This window comes from Amblyomma americanum, chromosome 4 (genome assembly GCF_052857255.1).
Source record: "Amblyomma americanum isolate KBUSLIRL-KWMA chromosome 4, ASM5285725v1, whole genome shotgun sequence".
Taxonomy (NCBI): Eukaryota; Metazoa; Arthropoda; class Arachnida; order Ixodida; family Ixodidae; genus Amblyomma; species Amblyomma americanum.
In genome coordinates, this window is record NC_135500.1 from 53087258 (window position 1) to 53109635 (window position 22378).

General features: G+C 42.6%; 1 protein-coding gene across 3 annotated transcripts in view; it reads right to left on the reverse strand.

Moving 5' to 3' along the window:
• The window catches only part of LOC144130118 (uncharacterized), a 522550-nt gene extending 502778 nt beyond the window's left edge, over window positions 1-19772 (reverse strand). For all 3 annotated transcript variants that reach the window (XM_077664130.1, XM_077664129.1, XM_077664131.1), the window contains exon 1: window positions 19587-19772. In XM_077664130.1, the coding sequence (XP_077520256.1) occupies window positions 19587-19682 (96 nt within the window). In that variant the 5' untranslated portion in view covers window positions 19683-19772. The remainder of the gene's footprint in view (window positions 1-19586) is intronic.
• Between the last annotated feature and the right edge of the window lie 2606 nt (window positions 19773-22378).

A 22378-nucleotide genomic window follows, 5' to 3' on the forward strand; every position in this document is an offset into this window, starting at 1 on the left:
GCAGCGCGGGCGGCATAGACGCATCGTGTGACGCTTTTCTCTGCATTGTTGCAGGTTGGAAATCACTTTTTATATTACTGAATTTCTCTCTGTATTGCCGCCCTGTCTGCTGCCAGAATCCTGTGTTTTGTGTTGTGCATTGAGCCACTAAGGTAGCAGCTCGAGATGGCTGAGCTGGCCCAATTTCGTGACGAGTTAAGAAAGGAGATGCGAGAATTCAAACCTAAGATGGAACGAGATTTAAGGACTGAAATACGGGAACTGAAGACAAGCCTCTCGTTTCTAAGTGATCAAAACGACACTCTGCTGTCAGAGATCAAGGCACTCAAAGAGCAAAATGCAAAACTGGAAATTGAATGCCAAGAACTGAAAAAAGTTACAAACTTGCATGAGCAGAGGATCACGGCGTCCGAGCAGTATTCTAGGGTCTGTAACCTTGAACTAAAAGGCATACCTCAACAACAGGACGAGCATCTTCCTAAGATTCTTCACGACATTGGGGAACTTCTGCACGTGCCCATTGCTGATGATGACATTGAAATTTGTCACCGCACTCAGATGCTGTGCCGAATATTGTTGTCAAATTCCGGCACCGCTCCAAGCGTGATGCAGTGCTACAGAAGGCGAAAAAGATGCGCATTTCGACAGACGATCTTGGCCACTCCCCCGGCGCCCCTGTTTTTATCAATGAACATTTATGCCCGGCAGTTAAGCAGTTACTTGGAATGGCCATATCAAAAAAGAAAGAGCATAAGTGGAGCTTTGTTTGGATCAAAAACGGAAAGGTACTTGCAAAGAAAGATGAGTCATCTGATGTCGTTCATATCCGACAAACACAGGACCTTGATAAGATTGTTTAAATGGAAATGGCGGTGCCCCCATCTGATGTAAATGCCGTTGTTCGTTCCCACAAAGATATCAGGCTGACATGCTTTCACCTTAATATCCGTTCCGCAAGACATAAAAAAGAATTGGCCACCTTTTTAAATGAATTTTCCTTTGACTTCGACGTGATCATGTTAACAGAAATATGGTATACATCAAAGGAAGAAGTACACAAACACCCATGTTATCAAAGCTTTTTCCTGAACCGCTCACACAAAATTGGTGGTGGTGTAGCAATTCTGGCGAAATATGGACTGGGTTTCGAACTGATCTCAGAGCTCAGCATTATCAATGCAGATGTTGAGTGTCTAACTTTGAAATTTCGTAATTACATGTGCTGCGTAATTTACCGGCCTCCTGATTCTAACTTAAATAATTTCTTCGTTTTCCTTGACAATATCCTGGAATCCGCGAACAAAAACAGGTTCAAAGTTATTCTTGCAGGAGATTTTAACATCGATATTCTTAAACCCTCGCCTTCTCGAACAGAGTTATTTTCGATCCAAGAATCAAATGCACTCACCGTTTTTACAGAAACTCCGACCCGTGTCACCGTCCGCACAGAAACTTTAATCGATTTATTTACCTCGAATATTGACGCAAGCCATGTGCATTCGGGTGTGCTTTGTAGTGATATAAGTGACCATTTTCCTATTTACATGCTCATAGAAGACACTCATAAAGTAGCGCACGACAAACCTTCCTTTACTATACAGATTACACCCCTTACACTTGACGCATTTCTAACGAGCATCGCAAACATCAGCTGGGATGATATGTACCACTCTGAGGACGTGGATGCAGCCTACGAGTAGTTCATTTCTATATTTAAAATGATTTATAAACAATATTTCGAAGAAAAGACTGTCAGGACAAAGGGAAAAATCGCTAGCCCTGGATTACTAAAACGCATCTAAAGATGATAAAGAAGAAAACAAAGCTTTTTTAAAAATTTCTGAGTACTAAATCTTTGAGTGGCTTGGCGAACTATAAACAATATCGAAATAAGGTGACTGCTCTTTTAAAACGCGAGAAAAGAGCATTCCTGCATGATAAATTTGAAGCCTCTAAGGGAAGCAGCGACATTTGGAACAAACTTAATCATTTATTCTGTCGTGCATCAACAGTACCTCCTGTCAGTTGATTAATTCTTGAAGGGCACCACATACAAGGATCAGAATTGGCAGAAGCATTCAATAACTTTTTCATAGACATTGTCGCCAATGTGCCATCATATGATACTGTGGGGCTAGATATAAGACGTAATACTGACAGTATTTCTCTTGGACCAACTGATGAGCATGAAATTTGCAGCATTTTTACCTCTTTCAAGAACAGTAAAGCCTGCGATATTGATGGCATTCAAATAGGACCGGTGAAACATGTTATCAGTCTGGTAGCTCCTGCACTTACCTACATATATCACCTTTTTTATTTTCTGGGCAGTTTCCCAAATAATGCAGATTTCTTAAGTCATTGTGCTTTTTAAAACTGGAGACAAAAATAATATGTCAAATTATAGGCCTATATTCATCCTACCAGTTTTTTATAAAGGTTTAGAAAAGGTTATCCACAGTACACTAACGAAGTTTTGCGCTAAATTCTCCTTACTTCCTTCATACCAGTACGGGTTTTTGGAGGGCAAGTCTACTGAAACCGCCTTGTTGATGCAAAAAGAGATTGTTTTGAGTGCTTTAGAAAATAAACAGATATGTATACGTGTATGTATAGATTTTTCTAAGGCATTCGACCGCCTTAATCACCAGCGTTTATTAAGAAAATTGGAAATTTTAGGCATTCGTGGCACTCCTCTGTCCCTTATAAAATCATATTTGCAGCATCGTCTTCAATGTGTAGAAATAACAAAGCAGGCCTCATCTTTTTTGACTATTAAAACCGGTGTTCCACAGGGTAGCATATTAGGTCCGCTATTGTTTCTTTTGTACATAAATGACATCACGAACATCGACAACACACCAGAGTACATATTATACGCAGACGACACGACTATGCTTTTTAAAGGCGACACTCCTGATTCAATAATTCCAGTTGTAAACAGTACACTAGGAAAACTGAGGGCTTGGAGTGAACAAAATTCTCTAAACATAAATACACAAAAAACAAAAGCTGTCATATTCCACCCCAGGCAACGTATAATTTTTATAAACTTTGATTTATGCGTGGGGGACTCCATTATAAACGTTTCACATTCTGTTAAAGCACTAGGAGTTATTCTTCACGAAAATTTGAGTTGGAAGCTCAGATTGACAATGTTGCATCTAAACTTTCAAAATGCATGGGTGTTCTTGCAGAATATCGCTCCTGTTTACCAGTGTCAATCAAACTCATAGTGTACAATGCACTGTTTTTGCCCTATCTTAGTTATTGTTTTTTGGTCTGGGGCAGTACCACGGAGACAAATATCCAAAAACTTTTTCGACTACAAAAGAAAGCAATTCGTTTTTTATTGCAAATGCTGAATACCGAGCTCACACGGACGAATTGTTTACCCGCCTCAATATCATCAAAATTCCAACGCTCTACGAATATTACTTAGCCACAAGGTATAAAAAATCCCATCACCATATCCATGATAGCTTTCTAGACATGTGTGCGCTAAAACCAAATGATCTAACATATACTCTTCGAAATTCTGAATTTTGGTGGATCCCTTTTTCACGCACTACATAGGTAATCAAATGCTGCGCCATAACGTTCCAGTACTGCTAAATAAGCTTATTTTGAACAACGTCTGTATTGACACCTGCAATCAGAAAGACATCCGGGACATATGTTTACGATTGTAGTGTTATTTATGTTGTTTTGCCTGAGACAGCAGATTAATCACTTGACGCACTTCTGTTTGTGGTATATTTTGAGATCTAGTGACCGCCTTGCTTGACATGTTTCTTGAGTTACCAGAATGTATATCTTAAGTGCCAAATGTTTTGCGCTTTATTTCGCACGCAAATATTATTCGTGTTTTTTTTTGTATTGTTTTGTACACGTGTTTCCCTCGCTGCAAGCCATGTATACGGGGGGTTCAGGCTGTTTCAAGTGGAAGTTGTTTCCACTTTTTGCCTGAACCAACCCTCATCATTTTGTGATGAAAAAAAACGATTGATTGATTGATTGGAGCCAAAGCGACTCTGAGTATTAAAAAAAAAGAAAAAATATTCAAACAATTCTGGACAAAAACATTTTTTAACGCGAAAGAGTTCATGCGCGCAATTTTTTTCCTATAGTACAAGATTCCACTATACAATCAATATATCCACAGGTTTCCCGTCCGCAGGCTTTATTTTTTGTTATTAGCGTTTTTGCTATCGGGAACCGCGTTCCTCGTTGTTTTTCTATAGCACTCTCAACTGCTTGATGCCACTGAGGGAAACGTTATCAAAAAAGATTTTGCTGCATTAATTTAAATATTTCTATACCAATGCTTTGCAGTTTGGCAATGTTCAAAATTTTTGCACAAGAATGTTGGACATAAGCACGGAAGCAGTCTTAAGTGCCCTTCGTATTTTTGTTTAAAGTATTTTTTGGTGAGCTGCATACTTGAAGCTTTATTTACTATTAGTTCTTCTTATACACGCGTACTGCGCTGATGTTTGTTATTTTTTCCTGCTATTTTGTTTTTCTCTTTTAGTGAGTCATGTACCAGCGTTGATAAATTACGTGCATCAACCCCCTCCACTTTAATACCATATTGGTGTTGTGAGTAAACGATAAATAAATAAATATACAAACTTGGAGCTCATGGCGAGCCTGGTGCTTTCGATCGGCGCGGTGTTCATACGTTGCACGCATTCAAAGCTGCAAGGCAGCTACGCTCTAACGGACAGCACGGCAACGGATGCTCGTTCACCCCGCGCTCCGTGCGTAGTGCTTTACCAAGCTGCGGTGGCGTATTTTTCTCACTAGCACCGTCTACAGCACGTGTTTCAGCATACCAGCGTATCGCCTCGCCTACGGCAATGCTTTCACCGCCACTTACCTGCCACCTAGGAGCACTGGGCCTCTGCACTGGGTTCGACTGACCTGCCACGTCATCCTGATTTGCACCACAGAGCCCTTATAACGGCGAGAGCAGATGCACTGGTTCGCGCGCTTTTCTCCTCCCCTGAATCCTAGCGGTGTATCTGTCAGCTGCTCTCTGCGGCGGCATCGCACGCCTATAATTGACTGTCAGAACCTGTGACATGTGTGTGATGCGCCGCAACATATTCCCTTCTTGCTACGCCTCCCATGCGCGCAATTGGCTCTACTTCATCTCCACCCCCTCTCCTGCTTCGACCCCATGACGGTGGCCACGTAATCACGGACGCGCCGATGCAGACTCGGACATGGCGAAATTGGGGTAGCTTCTCATCAACAGCTAGTGCTGGAACAATATGCATGTACAGGTCATAGATGCTGCTGCTCGTGATTGGGTCATTTGATCTAAATATCTTTAACACTTACTTCAGGTCTCGTTCTAGGACTTCCAGATTACTTAATAGCATAACATCGCTGCTCTCTGTCTCAAACTCATGCTTGTTCGAATCGAGCTCTTAGCACTTGGAGAGGTTTTCGTCTTCACGTCGTGCGCATTTCGCTCGGATGTATCAAATTAGTCGCGCTGACCTTGGCGTCGTGCACAGATCTCGATTGGCATCAACATCGCGGCTTCACTCGACGTCTTCAGTATGCAATGTCGACAATGCGAGAACATGCCCACACAATGAGCAATTAATTACCAAAGCTAATCGCATGCTCGTATATTTCAGATGCAACTTTCACGCAGCCCTAACACCTAAACTTCTTCTATAGACCACGTTCGTACGCTCCCAGTTAGAATATGCTTTATCATTCTGAGACCCTGGTGTTAAATGTTTTTTGACCGGCTGAAAATGCTCCAATTTATCGCGCTTTATCCTCTCTTGTACATCCAGCGCAACTGCTCTGAAGTCAACGGCGGGCCAAACTTCCCTCACGGCGCAATATTCCACGCCTGTGTCTGTTTTACAAAATCTTTCAGCATGCACCCATTTGCTACGAGTTGCCTGTTGCCCCCTCATGTCTTGTAGCGAAAGCTATAATAGCTTTATACAAGCCATTCAGTACGAGCCATTTAGGGGGTACAACGGCAGCAGCAGTAACGCGTTACAGAGCAACTCATTCGCTTGCTCCTGACGGCGGGGGAGAGTCACCGGTATAGTTATTGTATAGGTGAGTTACGCGTAGGCGTGCCATGTTGCACCCCCAAACATGCATATTATGAGGGACCGCCGCATTTCGTGTATGCAGGAGGCGGACTTGGTGCAGTATTTATAGCGAGTGCAGGTTCAAGCGGTTTGTTTCTGGCTGCCGAACTTGCTTTATTCCTAGGCAAATTAGTGTCGCACTGAATAACACAGCTTGCTTGTAATGCTTTGGTTGCACTATGGCCTATCTCGTTGAGTTACAAAAACTTATATATACTTTCTCTGTTGATGGGTGGTGCAATCTAGAGTAAACGCCGCAAATCATAAACTTTTTTTAACAAATAGAAAACGCTTGAGAAAAAAATGCGTGTTATTGATAAGACAACACCGTTTTCAGTGAACATGCACGCTGACAAAATTACTTGCCGCAAAGCACGAGAACAGTAGGCCCTAACACTTGTTGCGGGGCTAGTTGGTGGCACATATTTGAATAAAAAGTGGCGCAAAAGAAACAAGCACGGGAGGAAGACGTGTTTGTGGTGTCTTCCTCCCATGCTCGTCTCTTTTGCTCTACTTCTTATTCAAGTAGGTTCACGAATGCGCTGTCAGCAACCGTTTAGTGCTAAAAGGTGCAAATGAGTTGCATTTTATGCAATGCATGGATGCTTTTCAGCCATGGGATCATGTTTGGCTAGTAGAAGCGCGAGCTGCGCAGGGAAAACAAACGTTAAACAATCGGAACCTATACTGTAAATCTTGTCAACTGCCGAGCGGAGTGGTGTTGAGGGGGAGAGGTAAGTTCGCCTAGGTGCACTCAAAGAAAAACAAAGGTGTAAAAAGGGTGCAGATTAACGATTTACACTATCTGAAGACGCATGGACTAACGACGCACTCTCCTATCACCCACCTAGAGGTCGTTAGCCTGTTTCGGAAAACTTAAACCTCTATTTCCTCTCTTAAAACCAGCTCTCTTCCCCTTGCGCAAAGGCCGTGTACAACAAAGCATGGAGCCCGCACCGGATCCCCCTCGAGAATGGTCCTCTCCCGAAAGTAGGGTGGCTGCGTTATTTTGAGGACAATAGCTAAGAGCTAGGCTGACTTCTTCTAGCCATAACAGGTAGGCGTGAGTCATCTATGGACACACGCTCCCCACTGCATTGATCCTTTTGATCCGCTACGAAAGGACGCTGGCGAAACTGAACGCGCCTCCCCGCTTCTGCGATGGCCCAGAAGGTGCTAGCACTGAAGCACGGAAACGTCTTTCGCGGAAGAACACGTACAGCGATCTGCTCTGCATTTTCGCCCGGAATGGTCGGCAAAAATGGCGGATGAGGAAGCTTGCCGCATGCGCAGAACGTTACTGAAAAAAGGTGCATTGGCCGGGATGGGCGACGACAACCATCACGCACGCAAATATGCTCCTGGCTGCTAAGGATCAAAATAATAACTAATACTCGGTGCCTGTGCTTTCGTACTCATGACTAGATATCGCTTTAAAAAAATTCATGGGGCACTTTGTTGACCTAAAGTGCGGTGAGGCGAAAGCCGTTAGCGCGCTGTTGCTGCTTGTGTCACTGGTGTGTTTTTAAGATATTAACTTTAAGTACTTGCGTTTCTCGCATTATGAGACTCCATTGAAGCGAGCGCTAGGAGGGAGGTTGCGCTGCACCCGACTCGTCGACAACTGCGGGGTGTCTGGCGCGGGCGCGGTGCGCGCGTCGGTGGCGCTACCTCGCACATGCGCAGTGAAGTACCAAATGCGGGTGATCTCGGAGGCCATTGTTCAAGAGCGTGAAAGACGTACGGACGGACGCAGCGTGAGCTATTAAAGGCTTTCGCCTTAAAAAGAAGTAAGTCATCAAAGACCGGCGGCTTTATGGGTGCTTGTTACTCCGTTGACCAATCGCAGCTCTGAACGAAATCAACATTTTAACGTTTCACTATATCAAACGTACCAGAGGCATAAAAAACATTTCATTTATCTTTCCGGCTTCTGAACAGCCTTTCATTAAAGCATTCATAAAAGCTTTAAAAGGAACCATTTTGTTCGCAGCCAGTTTAAGCTCTATTCGTTAGCGTTCTTCATTTTCTAATAACGTAAGATAAACACCAGGACTATTGCCCCCGTGCAGTTCCGAATCACGTGCACTGCTTTTCAAGGAAATCCTCATTATTGCACGTATTCCTTGAGCAAATAAAGCGGCATAGTGTTACACGACATCAGCACTACGTTCTCTCATGAGACACTTATGATACACGAGCCAAACCGTACCTTCCACCCGTGAAGAATGCCCGTGATAGTGTGTTGCTCGTTACAGTCGGCCGAGTCTTGACTGGAATATGGTGGAGCAACTGCCGGCAGAATAAGCAAGGCTCACCCCACCTGTAGCATTCAACACCTCAACTCCTCAACTCTTGAATGGAATATCAGTGATACCAGACAAATACCAGAAGGGATTCAGGTTAACATGCATACATATTATGGAATGAAAATCTGGCGAACGAGCGAGATCGTTGATGCAGTAATTTTATCTTAACAGAAGGTATATATAGTAAAGTAACTGAAATTCTGAATAAATTGCACACTAATTTTTTTTCTCGTTTCAGCAAAAACGAGCCCAACTCATTCATAAACGCGCTATCTTCACTACTAATACTAACAACACTGAAAAGCGAGAATGCAAGAAACTAATTAAATAATTCGGCAGGTGAACTGCATTGTGAATTTGGATTGAAAATTCCATATATATACGTACTTTTTGGTTTAGAGCACTTTGACTATGACAGAACCAGGTATTATAGTCGCAGTTTTGCTTATCTATGAGATCACCAGCATTTTTACATCTGATCAGAAACTCCTCAGCGCAGCGTAAAAGACATTTAGACGTTTCCTTCCGAACAGATTTACGGATCCTTGTTCTCAACACGTGATAGCAAAGCCCACATAATCGGTTTTCAAGAGAGCTGCTTTTGCTGACCATGTTTTGTCGTCTACAAGTGTTTAACATAGAAGCAGTTTGATTTCACCTTATATTAAATTTCTAAAAAGGGAGTGAGGCGACCCACTCAATTTGAGTATTTTGCGAACCTCTTGCGGCTATATTGTGCTGCACGCTTACAGGAGCAGAAATTAGCTTACACGCAGTGGACGTGGACGCATCTTTTAACGTTTCAGCTGCTTCGCGCAGCTCTAATGCAGTCAAGTAGTGACAGGCAGTAATGGAGTTCATCGTCTCCATTTTGTGTTCGAATAGTATCGCTATAGAAGCATCGAATTCACTACTAAACCGGGTAGAAACAGTAATCCAGGCTCTAATATTACGGCAATGCACTGTGAATTCTGATGGAATGGTCCATGGGACAGGAAATAACTTTTTGATTTAAGGGCTAATGATAGGCATTACACAGTACATTGAACTAGATATACGCAATCCGAAGACCCATGCTCGAAAATAAATGAAATTATAGCGTATAAACAACTGGTTTGCCTTCATCATCGTGAGTTGCTTCGGATGATGGAGACTTTTATCTTGCACGCACAAATAAAAGTGAGCTAAAGGAAACAATGTACCGCACTGTTCAACCCATCTTCAACAAACCCTTAAAGTCAGCCGCGGCAGTTCAGTATATATCTTGAATAAAAAGAAAGCGCGTATAATAGACGGAGTGGCCCGAATCATTTGTCGCTAGAAGCGTCTTTACACGTGCTTTGGCTGGCATAGTGCTAGCAGTGCTTAATTTCTGTTTCTGTGGACCCATCTTTCAAATTATCTTGAGAAGTCCCCGAACATTCGAGCCATGACAGGTGGTAACTGCTGCACCAGCAGTGGTCGACAATTGTTTGGTACCCTCTTCTGCGTCATCATCCGCAAAAGTTCAAATGTGCTCAATCCCCTTTGCTTTGCTTGAAACTTCTAAACACTCAGTGCAGCTTTAAAAAATTCATATTTCTATAGCTATATCTATTTCGCTTGAAGTAAACTACTTTGAAACAGAGGTGGTTATCGCTTTCTTCGGAATATCCTGAAACGTGTAAGCCATAAGCAAAAAATAATAATAATAATAATAATAATAATAATATTTGGTTTTCGGCGAAAGGAAATGGCGCAGTATCTGTCTCATATATCGTTGGACACCTGAACCGCGCCGTAAGGGAAGGGATAAAGGAGGGAGTGAAAGAAGAAAGGAAGAAAGGGGTGCCGTAGTGGAGGGCTCCGGAATAATTTCGACCACCTGGGGATCTTTAACGTGCACTGACATCGCACAGCACACGGGCGCCTTAGCGTTTTTCCTCCATAAAAACGCAGCCACCGCGGTCGGGTTCGAACCCGGGAACTCCGGGTCAGTAGTCGAGCGCCCTAACCACTAAGCCACCGCGGCGTGTGCAAAAAAGAAAGTTTAAATTTGGTATCAGTATCCCAAACTGTTATTGTGTCTGACGAGAAATCAGTAATGCTTTCAAACAATAATATTTACATCGCTCTTTTAGCCAGTTCTATGAATGACTTCGGAACACAGGAAGGGAAATTCAAGAAGGACTTTCTGGCGGGCTACTTGGTGCTTGTCGTTCATGATTAAACTGCGCGAAAAATCGGAGACAGACGCAAGAAACTTGTACAAACAAAGAGCGCAGACCCAAATTTTATTCGAAAACGCTTCGAGCATTCCTATTTATACGATCCAAACTACCACATAACTTAGCCGGGATCAAACAAAACATATAAGTTTAACAGTTCAAGGTACATAAATCGCGGACCAGCCAGAGAGCCAATCTAAAAACACCTATGTTCGCGTGCCTACACACCCTTGACACCTCGATAAAAGGAGACCGGAAGATAACGAGCCTCAAGGTAAAAATAATGCTTCAAAGAGAACGAATGATGGCAACGACAGAATCATGCATTACGAGCGAAAATTTGCTAAGCAAAAGGGATGAGACGTGGCACCAACAGCAACAGCAGTGAAAGATGACGGTGCAAAACACACAAAAATTAGCAGAAAAGAAATAAAACAAAACCATATGAATGACACAAAACAAGATCAAATGCAAAAAGTGTCTGGGAATAATTAAGAACGAGGCTTAAAACGTGAAACCGAGGGTACAAGATGGAGAACTTGTTTTTTTGTCGCGCGGGCGGTAGTTCTGTTGCTGATCTACTTGATTTCACTGTATGGTGATGGTTTTGGTATTTATGCCCATATCCGGTGAGCCGTATTGTTAAAGTTTCTCGTTCAATAAAGCACAGCTGATAGTCCAGTCGTTGTGTTAAGAATTCGTCCTCTTGTCCCTCGTCGGTGTTTGACTGGTTTTTTCGCCTATGTACCAAATGGCCCAGATTTCAACTCTTTTGCAAAACGTTTCTTCTTTGCTGGGCGTCTTTTTAAGTGTGCACTCACCCGGTGGCTAGGCTACGTTCTGTGTTAGCTAGGTCGCATCTATCACTTGCCGAGCGCGTGGGCTCTCCCTCTGCCTCAGGGTCAACTCTGAACCCCACGAGCTCATTGCCTTCTTTGGCCTGCTGGAGCCTTCTTCCGGGCATTGGAAGCGGATGGTCAAGATTTGGAAGTCTGAGTGCTGGCGACAGGGGAGTATTCTGCATGACTGGTTACGAGTGCTGTGCCTTGTGGGACGCGATGAACTTTCAGGTGTGCGCTGCCTTCAAGATCACCTCCGCTCGGCTGGCCTAGCGACAGCAGTGTTTTGGAACCAACTAAGCCCACACCTGCCTAAGAAGCAAATAGGGAATGTAGATCGGGGCTCTGTTACGTCCTTGGGAGGAGCCTCAGTGCCTAAGGATGTTGAGGACGTCTTTCAGAATGGCCCAAAGTACAGCCTGACATCAAGTATTAAGAGCCATGAGCTTCTCACTACCGTTCGCAGAGTGACTGACAAAGCGCACAGGGATGAAAAACAGCGCTGTCTTTTGATAGGAGTGGACGTCCTTTTGAAGACGGTTGACAAGGAGTTTAGGCGCAGCAACTGCGTTCTCCATCGTGTCGCCGACCACTTTGTCCAAAATGACTTGACCCTTTTTTAGCTAAGCGGGCAAGGAGGGTGGTTTCGTGGTTCTTCCGACAAGCACGTTCGGGGAGAAGGCAAGGGCCGCCATGGCGAAGAACTTTGCACCTACCAAAAGGAAGCCCTCCAAGCTGAAGATAGAAGCAGTGGAGCGCTTGAGAGCTAACAACTTAGATAAACTTGCGCAACGGGTTAAGAACTGCAGCGGGCACCACCTACATGTGTTCCTTTCTGCCAAAACTCACAAGGCGTGTTGCCCGTTGCGAGCCATTGTTACGCAGGCAGGTTCTTGGCAGAAACTCCTGGGTCAGTTTCTTCAGCGACACTTGACGTCCATCGCAGTGTTGGACCTGTACAGTGCGGTAGGAGAGCTCGGCAAGGGCATCCTGTGGGCCAATGCGGCTTTTCCTGTCGACATTGAGGATCTGTTCTACAGCATCCCTCACGACGGAATTTTTGTAGCAGTGCGGAAAGTTATTGAAAATTCCGGGACCGTGGGGTTTCAGAGCACCTGTGGTATGTCAGTGAAAGCCTTTCTAGAAGTTCAGTTCTTTTACCTGTCTTCCACCACTGTTGATTTTAAGGGCTCCTTGTACCTACAGAAAAAGGGATATGTATTGGCGCTAGCGTAGCTCCTGTGTTGTGTAAAAATTTAAAGCCAAATTTGACCATTCACTTAAAGGGGTTCTTCTAGACAAGCGTATGCGCACTGTTTCTAGGTTCGTTGACAATTTCTTGACACATTTAGAGCTTTCCTCTAATGAGTCCCTACCTGTAGTTGTGGAAGACATTTTACATGCTTTTAAAGCTTCCTCCCGCTCTCTCAACTTCACCCATGAACTTCCTAGCCAACATACCATAAGTTCCTTAGATCTGCAACTAGCCTTTTATGAGTACCTCTTGCTGGGCTAGCTGGTGTAACATTGTGTAACAAAAGTAAAAAGAGCGCTAATTTTTACGCACACAGAAAGACCAGACAGGACGGGCGCTGTCCCATCTGCGGACAGCGCCCGTGCTGTCTGGACATCCTGTGTAGTTTATGTAAAATTATGTTTTTACTTATTATTATGTAAAATTATGTTTTTACTTTTGTTACACAATGTAACCTTCTATGACGATGGCCATTTATGATGCATGTTTTCACCTAGGAGCAAAAAAGCATCGTTGCCTATGAAATCCGCTTATTTGAACATTCTGAAAAGATGAATTGCTATGACTAGTTTCCGCAATGCTCTGGAAAAGTGGCCACCACGCTATGAAGAGCAGCTTCGAAAAACAACTCCTACGTTTGCAGCCAGCGGGGTTTCCGAGAGTCCTCCTAAAAGGGGTAGCTGAATCCCTTCTTCAGAGGGTCAAGAAGAAAGAAGAGAATGAGAGCAGGTTTGATGTCGTTGCCGATGAACAAAAAAAGTTTTGAAGTTATGCCTTATGTGCAGGGGCTAACCCACATTATTAAGTGCAGGTAAGCAGGGCGTTACCGTTCTATTCTCTGCTCCCTGCAAGCTCTCGGGACTGTGCTCGTGTATATCCCGAGACAAATCGAGAAGTTGTACGACGAAGCATTGAAATTTTTTTTCAACAAAATGTTGCACAGGAGCAGTGTATAAGCCCCCCCCCCCCCCCCCCTGCGAAAAGGTTTACATCGGCCAAACTGACCGGTGTATCAATGAAAGGCGGCGCGAATACTACAAAACATTGGGTTCTACTTGTTGGCAAAACCGGCCTCGCCACTGTCGCGAGTGTGGCTGCTACCCGCTCTTCGGCAATGTAAGTATTTTTGGCAGAGGCAGAAGGAGAGAAGAACGCGAAATTTTAGAAGCCTACTAAAGCAGGTTGCATGGGAAAGATTGCGTTAGCACAACTTCGGTACGCCTCCTAGAAAAAGAACTTGTTTTCTTGTCGCGCGGGAGAGAGTTGTGTTGCTTATCTATTTGATTTCACTGTCCAGTGATGGTTTCGGTATTGATGCGCATGTACTATGAGCCGTATTCGGAAAGTGTGTCATTAAATAAAGCTCAGTTGACAGTCCTACTCGTCGTTGTGTTTTGAATTCCTCCTCTTGGCCCTCGTCTGTATTGGAGTGGTTTCTTCGCCTAAATAAAGAGCAGGTGCTTTCAAACGCTAACAAACTAAACAATACAGATTGTCGCATAGCTCAGGACTACTCACCCAACAGCCGTTAAGCAAGCAAACATCTAGTCGAACATGGCATGTCACAGAAGGAAAAATTTAAGCCCCGTCATGATAAGCTCATCATCAATAGCAAAGTTCATGTGTATAAACACGCCACGCAAAAAGTAGTTACGCGATAACCTTAGCTAGAACATACCATTGTCACGTTTCCGGTCAATAATGCCATTTCATTCCTGTACATTAACATGTGCAGTATACTGATTCACAAACTTCGCAGCCTCATCGACAGAACAGAAAGCAAGGTTCTCGTACTAACAGAAAGAAGGTTAAATTCATCTATCCAAGACGCAGATGTTCTTTCATTTCTTCCTGGTTTCAGTGTTTTCCGGCGTGACCGCGAAGACAGACGCGGCGGTGGTGTACTAATAGCTACTGATTGCAGACTTAATTGCACTGTTATTACCATAAACTGTCGTTAAGAAGCCGTGTTTGTAATCTGTAGCTTGTTATACCAACCTATTGTTATTGGAGCCTGATATCGACGCCGTGACGCAGACGCTTCCCTATGCAACCACTTCCATGTTACGCTTCAAACATTAACTTCATCATGCACCCAAGCTTCTGTTCTCCTTTTTAGCGTTGTTTAACTTCCCTGGTACCCCACGGCGTGACTTCACATTAACAACTGAAAAAAATAACACTGAACGTGACTTCGTCAATGCATGCCTTACCTTCGTTTTAGCGCAGCTCGTTTCCATCCCTACTACAGAAGGTATCAATTCGACGAACACACTAGATTTGATACTAACTTTACAGCCTGATGTCATCTCGAATCTTACGTACTTGCCTGCGATCAGCGATCATAAAATACTGCATGCCTCATTCGATTGTCAACTGCATCAGGCAAGGAAAATAAAAAAGTGCTAACACTCTACCACAAAGGCGATTACGGAAGCATAGACGAGAAGCTACCGCAGCTCAGCGCGTCGCATATAATAGATTTTAGTAATGTTTCATAGATACTAACTAGTCGTTTTTCAAAAACAAACTTTACCAACTCATTGACGCACCCATTCCCACTGTAGCCGTAACTGAGCGGCAAACATCCCCATCATTCAACATTACTCTTAAAAGTCTAAACAACAAAAATAAAAAGGCTTTATCGAGCAGCTAAACGCCTGAAGATGTCATCAGCTTGGAAAAAATACCACATAATCTACAAAAAGTTTCAATCACTCGCCGCCAAAACCAAGCGCACTTTCTATTCCACAACGTTGCCCTATATGCTACGCACCAATCCCAGGTAATATTAGAAATCTATTAACCCATCTAACTGTAATCAATTAGCTCTAGTCGATAGCGACAGGAATCCTATTTCTGACCACGAATTTTCTAAAGCACTTAATTCTGTACTTTCGTTACACAGTACAATCATCCAGTCACGCCGAGCGTAACGTTTCATGCTACGGCATCGCGAAACTAATCGAATCATTTAAGTGTCATCGTCAGCCGGCATTGACGGCATCAGTTCTAAACTGCTGAAAAAACACTAAAAACATTACGAGAATTATTGTTCCGCACATATTTCCGCATTCATTACCGTCCGGAGTGATGCCACATGACTGGAAAATAGGCAAGTAAAAAAAACAGAAAATAAAGGGTTCCCCTTCTTCATGAAATAGTTATCGTCCCATATCACTTACTAGCATTTGTTAAAAACTAATGGACCACGTTGTTTACTCACATAATTTATTTCTGATAGCAAATCTCATTCATGCTAATGAACATGGTTTCCGGATAGGTATGTCATGTGACACACAACTGGCTGCATTCACCAATGACAGGAGTTGTAATGTAGTTAGTAAGGCAGAAACTTGGGCTAGTTGGATATTGTAATGTAGAACTTAGCACACAAGTGGATGCATTATTTCTTGATTTCAAAAAGCTTTTGACAAATATCACCATGAGCGGCTTTTTAATAAACTCTCATGTTTAAATATTTAACCCATCGCTCTTGATTCGATACGATACTTTTTTTCTAACCGGCAACGGTTTTTATATGCTAATCGACACTGCTCTGCTTTGACCCCTGTTGCTTCCGGTGTGCCACAAGCTATAGTACTCGGACCTTTGCTATTTCTAATGTATGTACATTGAATACCTGCCGGCTCGCACCACATCTAATATGCGGTTATTAGCCGATGACTGCGTTATCTATAGACATATCAATAACAGCCACGATACCTTTATATTGCCAGGAGGTTTAAATTACATTGAATCATGGTACAAAAAATGGCTGATGTCTTTAATTTTAATAAAAGCTCTCTAATTACATTTCACGGCAGGCAGTCTTATTGCTCGACAAAATACTATATCTCCCACTCATAAATTTCCGCAGTCACTTCTTATAAAATCCTTGGTGTAACTATTTCCCACTCCCTTAGCTGGTGACCCCACATTTAACATTCTATTGATGCCAACCGCATGCTTGGTTTCCTATGCCGTAAGTTGCCGTAACCTATTTAAGACTCGTTCATCCCAAACTGGAATACGCATGCCCAGTTTGGGACCCTCACCAGTCAAGTCTTCCTCTCACCCTTGAATGTGTTCAAAATCTTGCGGCAAGATTTATTCACTCGGATTATTCTCTTCATTCAAGTGTCACCAAACTGAAATCAGAACATAATCTCCATCCCTCGATTCACGCCCTAGAATTTTCTGACTATTCCTCTTTCATAAAATTTGATCACTCACCGCAAGGGAGTTAAGTTATCACATCAGCTCATCGCGTTTCTGATCGCATTGATTACGTCAAAGCCGTTTGCCGGCCGTCCGCACATACTACCGCGCTTCTCAACGCTTTCTTTCCCCAGACAGCAAAGGACTCGAATCGCCTTCCTGCCGACGCAGTGCACCAAACTAAGGCAGCTCGCTTCAAGACTTTCATTGAGAAAATTATAGACATGCTGTAACGGCCCACCCATCATTTTATACCCAAACAGGGCGTTTGAGGAATAAATAAATAAATAAATAAATAAATAAATAAATAAATAAATAAATAAATAAATAAATAAATAAATAAATAAATAAGTAAAAGTCCCTCCATTGAGAAGCGTTACTTTTGCTCTGCAAAGTTGTAGAATTCTGATAAATGATGGGAATCCTACTTTCTCGCCGCAGCAAAGTACAAAGCTGCGCTGAAACACGCCAAGGACTGATTCCTCGATCACTCTTTACCTGCTATGTTAATGAACAATCCTAAACAATTTTTAAGCGTCAACATAAAGACAGTTCCGCAATACTGATTACACCTTCTCACGGTGTTGCGTTTACATCTAACGAATGCGTTGCTATTCCACTGTTTTTGTAGCAGCTTTCTTTTAATAATGTTTCTCTTGACAATCGCGGGTGCCCCGTTTTTGATGTTCTGAGCATGGATCCAGTTCTATTGACGTGTGAGGAATTCTGGGCATTATAGAAATCTGAAGGTTTTACCTGCCCCCGGTTTTTACAACGCTACTTCTAAATTCTTGATTAATGCAAAGTCGTCCTTTTCCGCAATCTTTACTAAATTGTTTGATTTGTCTCTGGAAACAGGTTGTCTTCTCAGCGATTGGAAAGCTGGGAAGGCGATTCCTCTGCGTAAGTCTGGAAATAAACATTGCCGTGACAACTTTCGTCCTATATTGCTCACAAGTATTTTCTGTAAAACCGAGGAACATGTCGTACACTCCTATCTTAATTCCTCACCTTAATGAAATTGCATTGTTCAACTGCTTTCTTTTAAACCGGTCACAATTCGGCACAGCGGAAAACTTCAACTTTGATTTACATTATTTACCTGTCCTTTCTAGCGTGCCTCAAGGGTCCCTTCCTGGAGCTCTCCTCTTCCTTACCGATATAAATGAGCCGCCGGCTAGTATTTCTTTATCAATTCATCCCTCTCATGATGACTGTGTTATATATTGCTAAATTATTGATGATAATGATTTCTCTTGCCTTCAGTCCGACCTTAACAGTGCTCTGGATTGGTTCATGTAAGAAATATGAGACTAAACATTGATAAATGCAAGCATGTGCACATTCCTCGTACTTCAAATGCATCTTTTACCTATCACATTGACAATGTCTTGAAACTGCGTTATCGGTGTTTGCGTTTCTTCCAACCTGTCTTAAAAAACTGACACTGACTTTATCATAAAAAACGACAAACTCATACTACGGTATCTAAGCAATTTCATTCAAATTCATTAAAGCTATTGCTTTACACAACACTGGTACGCTCTAAATTGGAAAATTTTGCATCTGCCTGGAGCACTGGCATTGAGTAACTCGTTTTCGATTTGGAAGCTGTGTAGAACCACGCGGGTCGTTTTATACTTTGAAACTATCATCGAACAAATATAGCGTAACTGCAATTAAATCAGGCTTTTCCCTTATAACTATATCTCGTCGTAGGCCAGTAGCTTCATTATGCATTTTAAATTAAATTTACCGCAACAGCTATCAGAAAGAAAAGTTAATAACAAGACCATATTACATCGCAGCACGCATTTATCACTGCCATAAAGCTTCGATTCCATCTTGTCACCCAAATGTTATCATGACTAATTAACACCTACAACGTCAGCTGAAATCACCTTCTCTATGAGATCACTTTTATTAGGTAATAACGCATTTCGTAAAGCCATTGTTTTTTTTCTGAATGCGTATATGCTTGTTAGGGTCTAAATTTTGCACCTTACTGCCTGGTAGTTGTTATTATTGTCTCTCGCCGAATTTATAAATGTCATTTCCTTCCTCTGTATTTGGCGTTTATTTCTATTTACTTTTTTTATTTGTTTCTCTTTTTCTTCTTCCTGCTGATATTGTACTTTTTAATGTATCCCTGGTTCTCTCTTTAATGCCTCCGGGCCCTGTGGGTGCAAAAATAAATAAACATATATAAGGTAGGAATTACTGCATGCAAAAGTGAAGAGTGGTTGGATTTTCCACCTACGTCTTATGACTTTGACCATCTTCTTTGTTCCAGTGTGACAATTCCTGCTGCTTCTTTGGCTCATTCTTTTGTTTCCATTTGCAATGCGCAATATTTTCGTACTACCCAACTAGAATTTTGTCTTTGTTTCGGGTGATTTATTGTGCTCTGCTCTTGCTTTGTATTTTGGCAGTGTTGTTATGTATTATCCACTCCCGTGTGAAACAACTTGTCCTGAGCGTCATATAAATGACTGAACAAACGCATTTCTTGTCAGTTAAAACTAGGTGAACGGGGCAACATGCATCGAGTGTCGAAAAACGCGCTACACGGCACACAGCCCTAAAGATGAAACGACGGAAAAAGCGAAATGCAATGCACTTACCGGAAAAACGATGTGTACGCCTGAGTTTTGCATGATTTTTGCTCTCTCCTCGAGCACATTAGCCGGCAAGGCTTCTTCACTTGAAAACGCGGACATGTTTCCTGGGCAACTTGTTGAACCGGCGATGCGGAAGGTAACTCAGACTGTTCGCACGGAGACGATACCAGTCACAGCAAGCCTGCAAGAACTGCGCAGCATGGGTCAAAATTTCCAGAAGCTTCCATGCGGATCCTTGAACAATATGCAAAGCGGAAAATTAATGAGAAGACCGCGGTCGCCGGTTTGTAAGGAACCTTGCCTGCTCAGGGATGAATAGGTAATAATTTATGGCTTGCTTTGCTCGGTGAATAAAACGCACAGATTTGGATCAGTGAATGGTGGCGGGGCGAGCTTCGTGCTGAAATATAGATTTTGTGCTTGCACTTCCAGAAGATTCTACCAGAAGATGTGCAATCCACATGACCCTTCTATAGGCACGTTTCAAATGCAAAAATGGATTTCACGTCTAAACTTTCGCCTTCCTTGTTCGAAAATATTTGTCCGCCCGGTTTCCCTCCGTCGAAACACTGGAAAACTTGCGAAATAAAAACACATAGAAGAAAATTAAGTTTCAGTCGCATTCTAAACCGCGAATATTGATTGCTAGGCTCATGCTCTAACCACACTGCCGCAAGCTTGGAATGGATGCTTCTGCACACTATGTCTATCAAACTAACAAGGTACTGATGACATGACTTTTTTAAAATGGTCGCTTGCCGTAATTAAAGGAGACAAAAAGGCGACGCAGAAAAGAGGTAAAGGAAGATCATGGACGCGGGTGGGGTATGTAGCAAAAATACAACATTAATGTGGCAGATGTACAGTACAGAAAATACAAAATCAGAACTGGTAGCGTGAGATGCCAAAAAGCGAGAAAAAGATATCTTAACAGCAATAAAAATAACTCAAGAAGCAAACAAGGTAAGAATGACAGTAATAATAAATAACGAAATGACAAAAAAGGCAACGACAAGCTAAGTGACATTAAAAAAGCGTGAACAATGCTTTCCTGAAAAGAGCGTAATCTGATATAGATGCGACATTTGCGGGAAGGTGGTTCCGGTCTTTAAATGTGTTTGGCAAGAATGAATAATAAAAAGTATTATTGCGGCAATGAGGAACAAAAACTTTGTGACCATGGTCGACACGTTAGGAGCGGTAGCTAGGTGACATGATGCATTCCTTATGTAGAGACTCATTTAGTAGATTTTATAAAATCAAACGAAAGTGAAAATTTTTCTGGCCCAATGTCAGACACGGTAAACCTACTCTAGACCTCATCAAGGTTATACTGGCCGCTCGGTTATAATTAGAAAGTACAAATCGAACAGCAATATTCTGAGCCATTCCTTTATCATGAGATGAAAAATTTTGATTGGAATTCAAATGGCAGCAGCGTATTCAAGTTATGGTGGACAAGAACTTTATAAGGATTTGATATATAAGCCACATTTATAACTGAAACGTAGCTGACCATACTATCTCTGACGACAACATCCTTTCATGGGCGCCGCGGTGGTTCAGTGGAAATGGCGCTCCGCTGATGACCCAAAAGACTCCGGTTCGATCCTGGACGCGGCGATCAAATTTCGATGGAGAAGAAATTCCAGATGCCGTGTGCTGTGCGATGTCAGTGCACGGTAAGGAACCTCAGGTGGTCAAAATTTCCAGAGCCCTTCACTGCGGCGTTCCTCATAGTCTGATTTGCTTTCGGACGTTAAACACCCATAAACCATAAACATACTTTCGTGGGAATCATGTCTAAGTTTATTTCAGTGCGACGGAAAGAACAGAAGAGGAGGTCATATTCTTACAGAGATAAAGACGGAACTGATTAGCGGACCAAATGTTGTTTCAGTTCTTGAGTGTGTACTCACCTCACTGAAATATAATATACGAATATATTTGTCTATGTGTTCTACTTACCACCTGACCTGTATAAAGATTTTGCTGATGAGTTTTGTAGCCTAATAGCCGATGTGTGTGCATGTTTCCCAAATTCTGTCCTAAGTATTTTTGGTGATCTTAATTTTCAAAGTATCAGTTGGAACAGACTATCTGTCTCAGCAAGTGATAAAGACTCCTCTTGATTTTCACCCAGTTCAGTTCATTACAAATCCCACGCGACCTCCACGTACCACTGCTAACAGTCTCGACTTGATTCTAACTAATAATCCTGGTACTTGTTCCAAAATAATTCACTTTAGTGGTCTTTATGACCATGACGTCATTACTGTGTGCATAAATCACCGACAAGATGAATCTCGAATTAACCTCTTTTTGTGGGCATTTCATAGCTGAATGCTCCTCCCTTTCCGTTAAACAGAGCTGGACACTGTTTAAAACTACCCTAATTAACCTCAGTATAAGATTCATAGTTGTTATCAAAATAAAGAGCAGAAAAACGCGCTTTGGTTCTGTGAGCAGTTACAAGAGCCAATAAAGAGAAAAAAACGTTTATATAGGCAGCCAGTTGCTACCAACCTATTAATGTGCCAAGCTGGGCGTGTTTGTACATGATGTAATCTCGGGAAAGCCTGTGTCAGTAGCGCTTCTATCTTCCTATCCGACAAAGAGCAGACGTATCTGCGCAGGTGTCGTTGATGAATGCGGGTTGTTCATTTCGTACATATTCGTGGATTGGCCCAGAATAAAGTTGGAGGTTCAGCGCCTTCCGTGTCGCCTCGTCTCTGTCCGTGTGTTTCCTGCGCAGCCTTTATTAAAATACTAACTGCATAAGAAACCTACAAAAA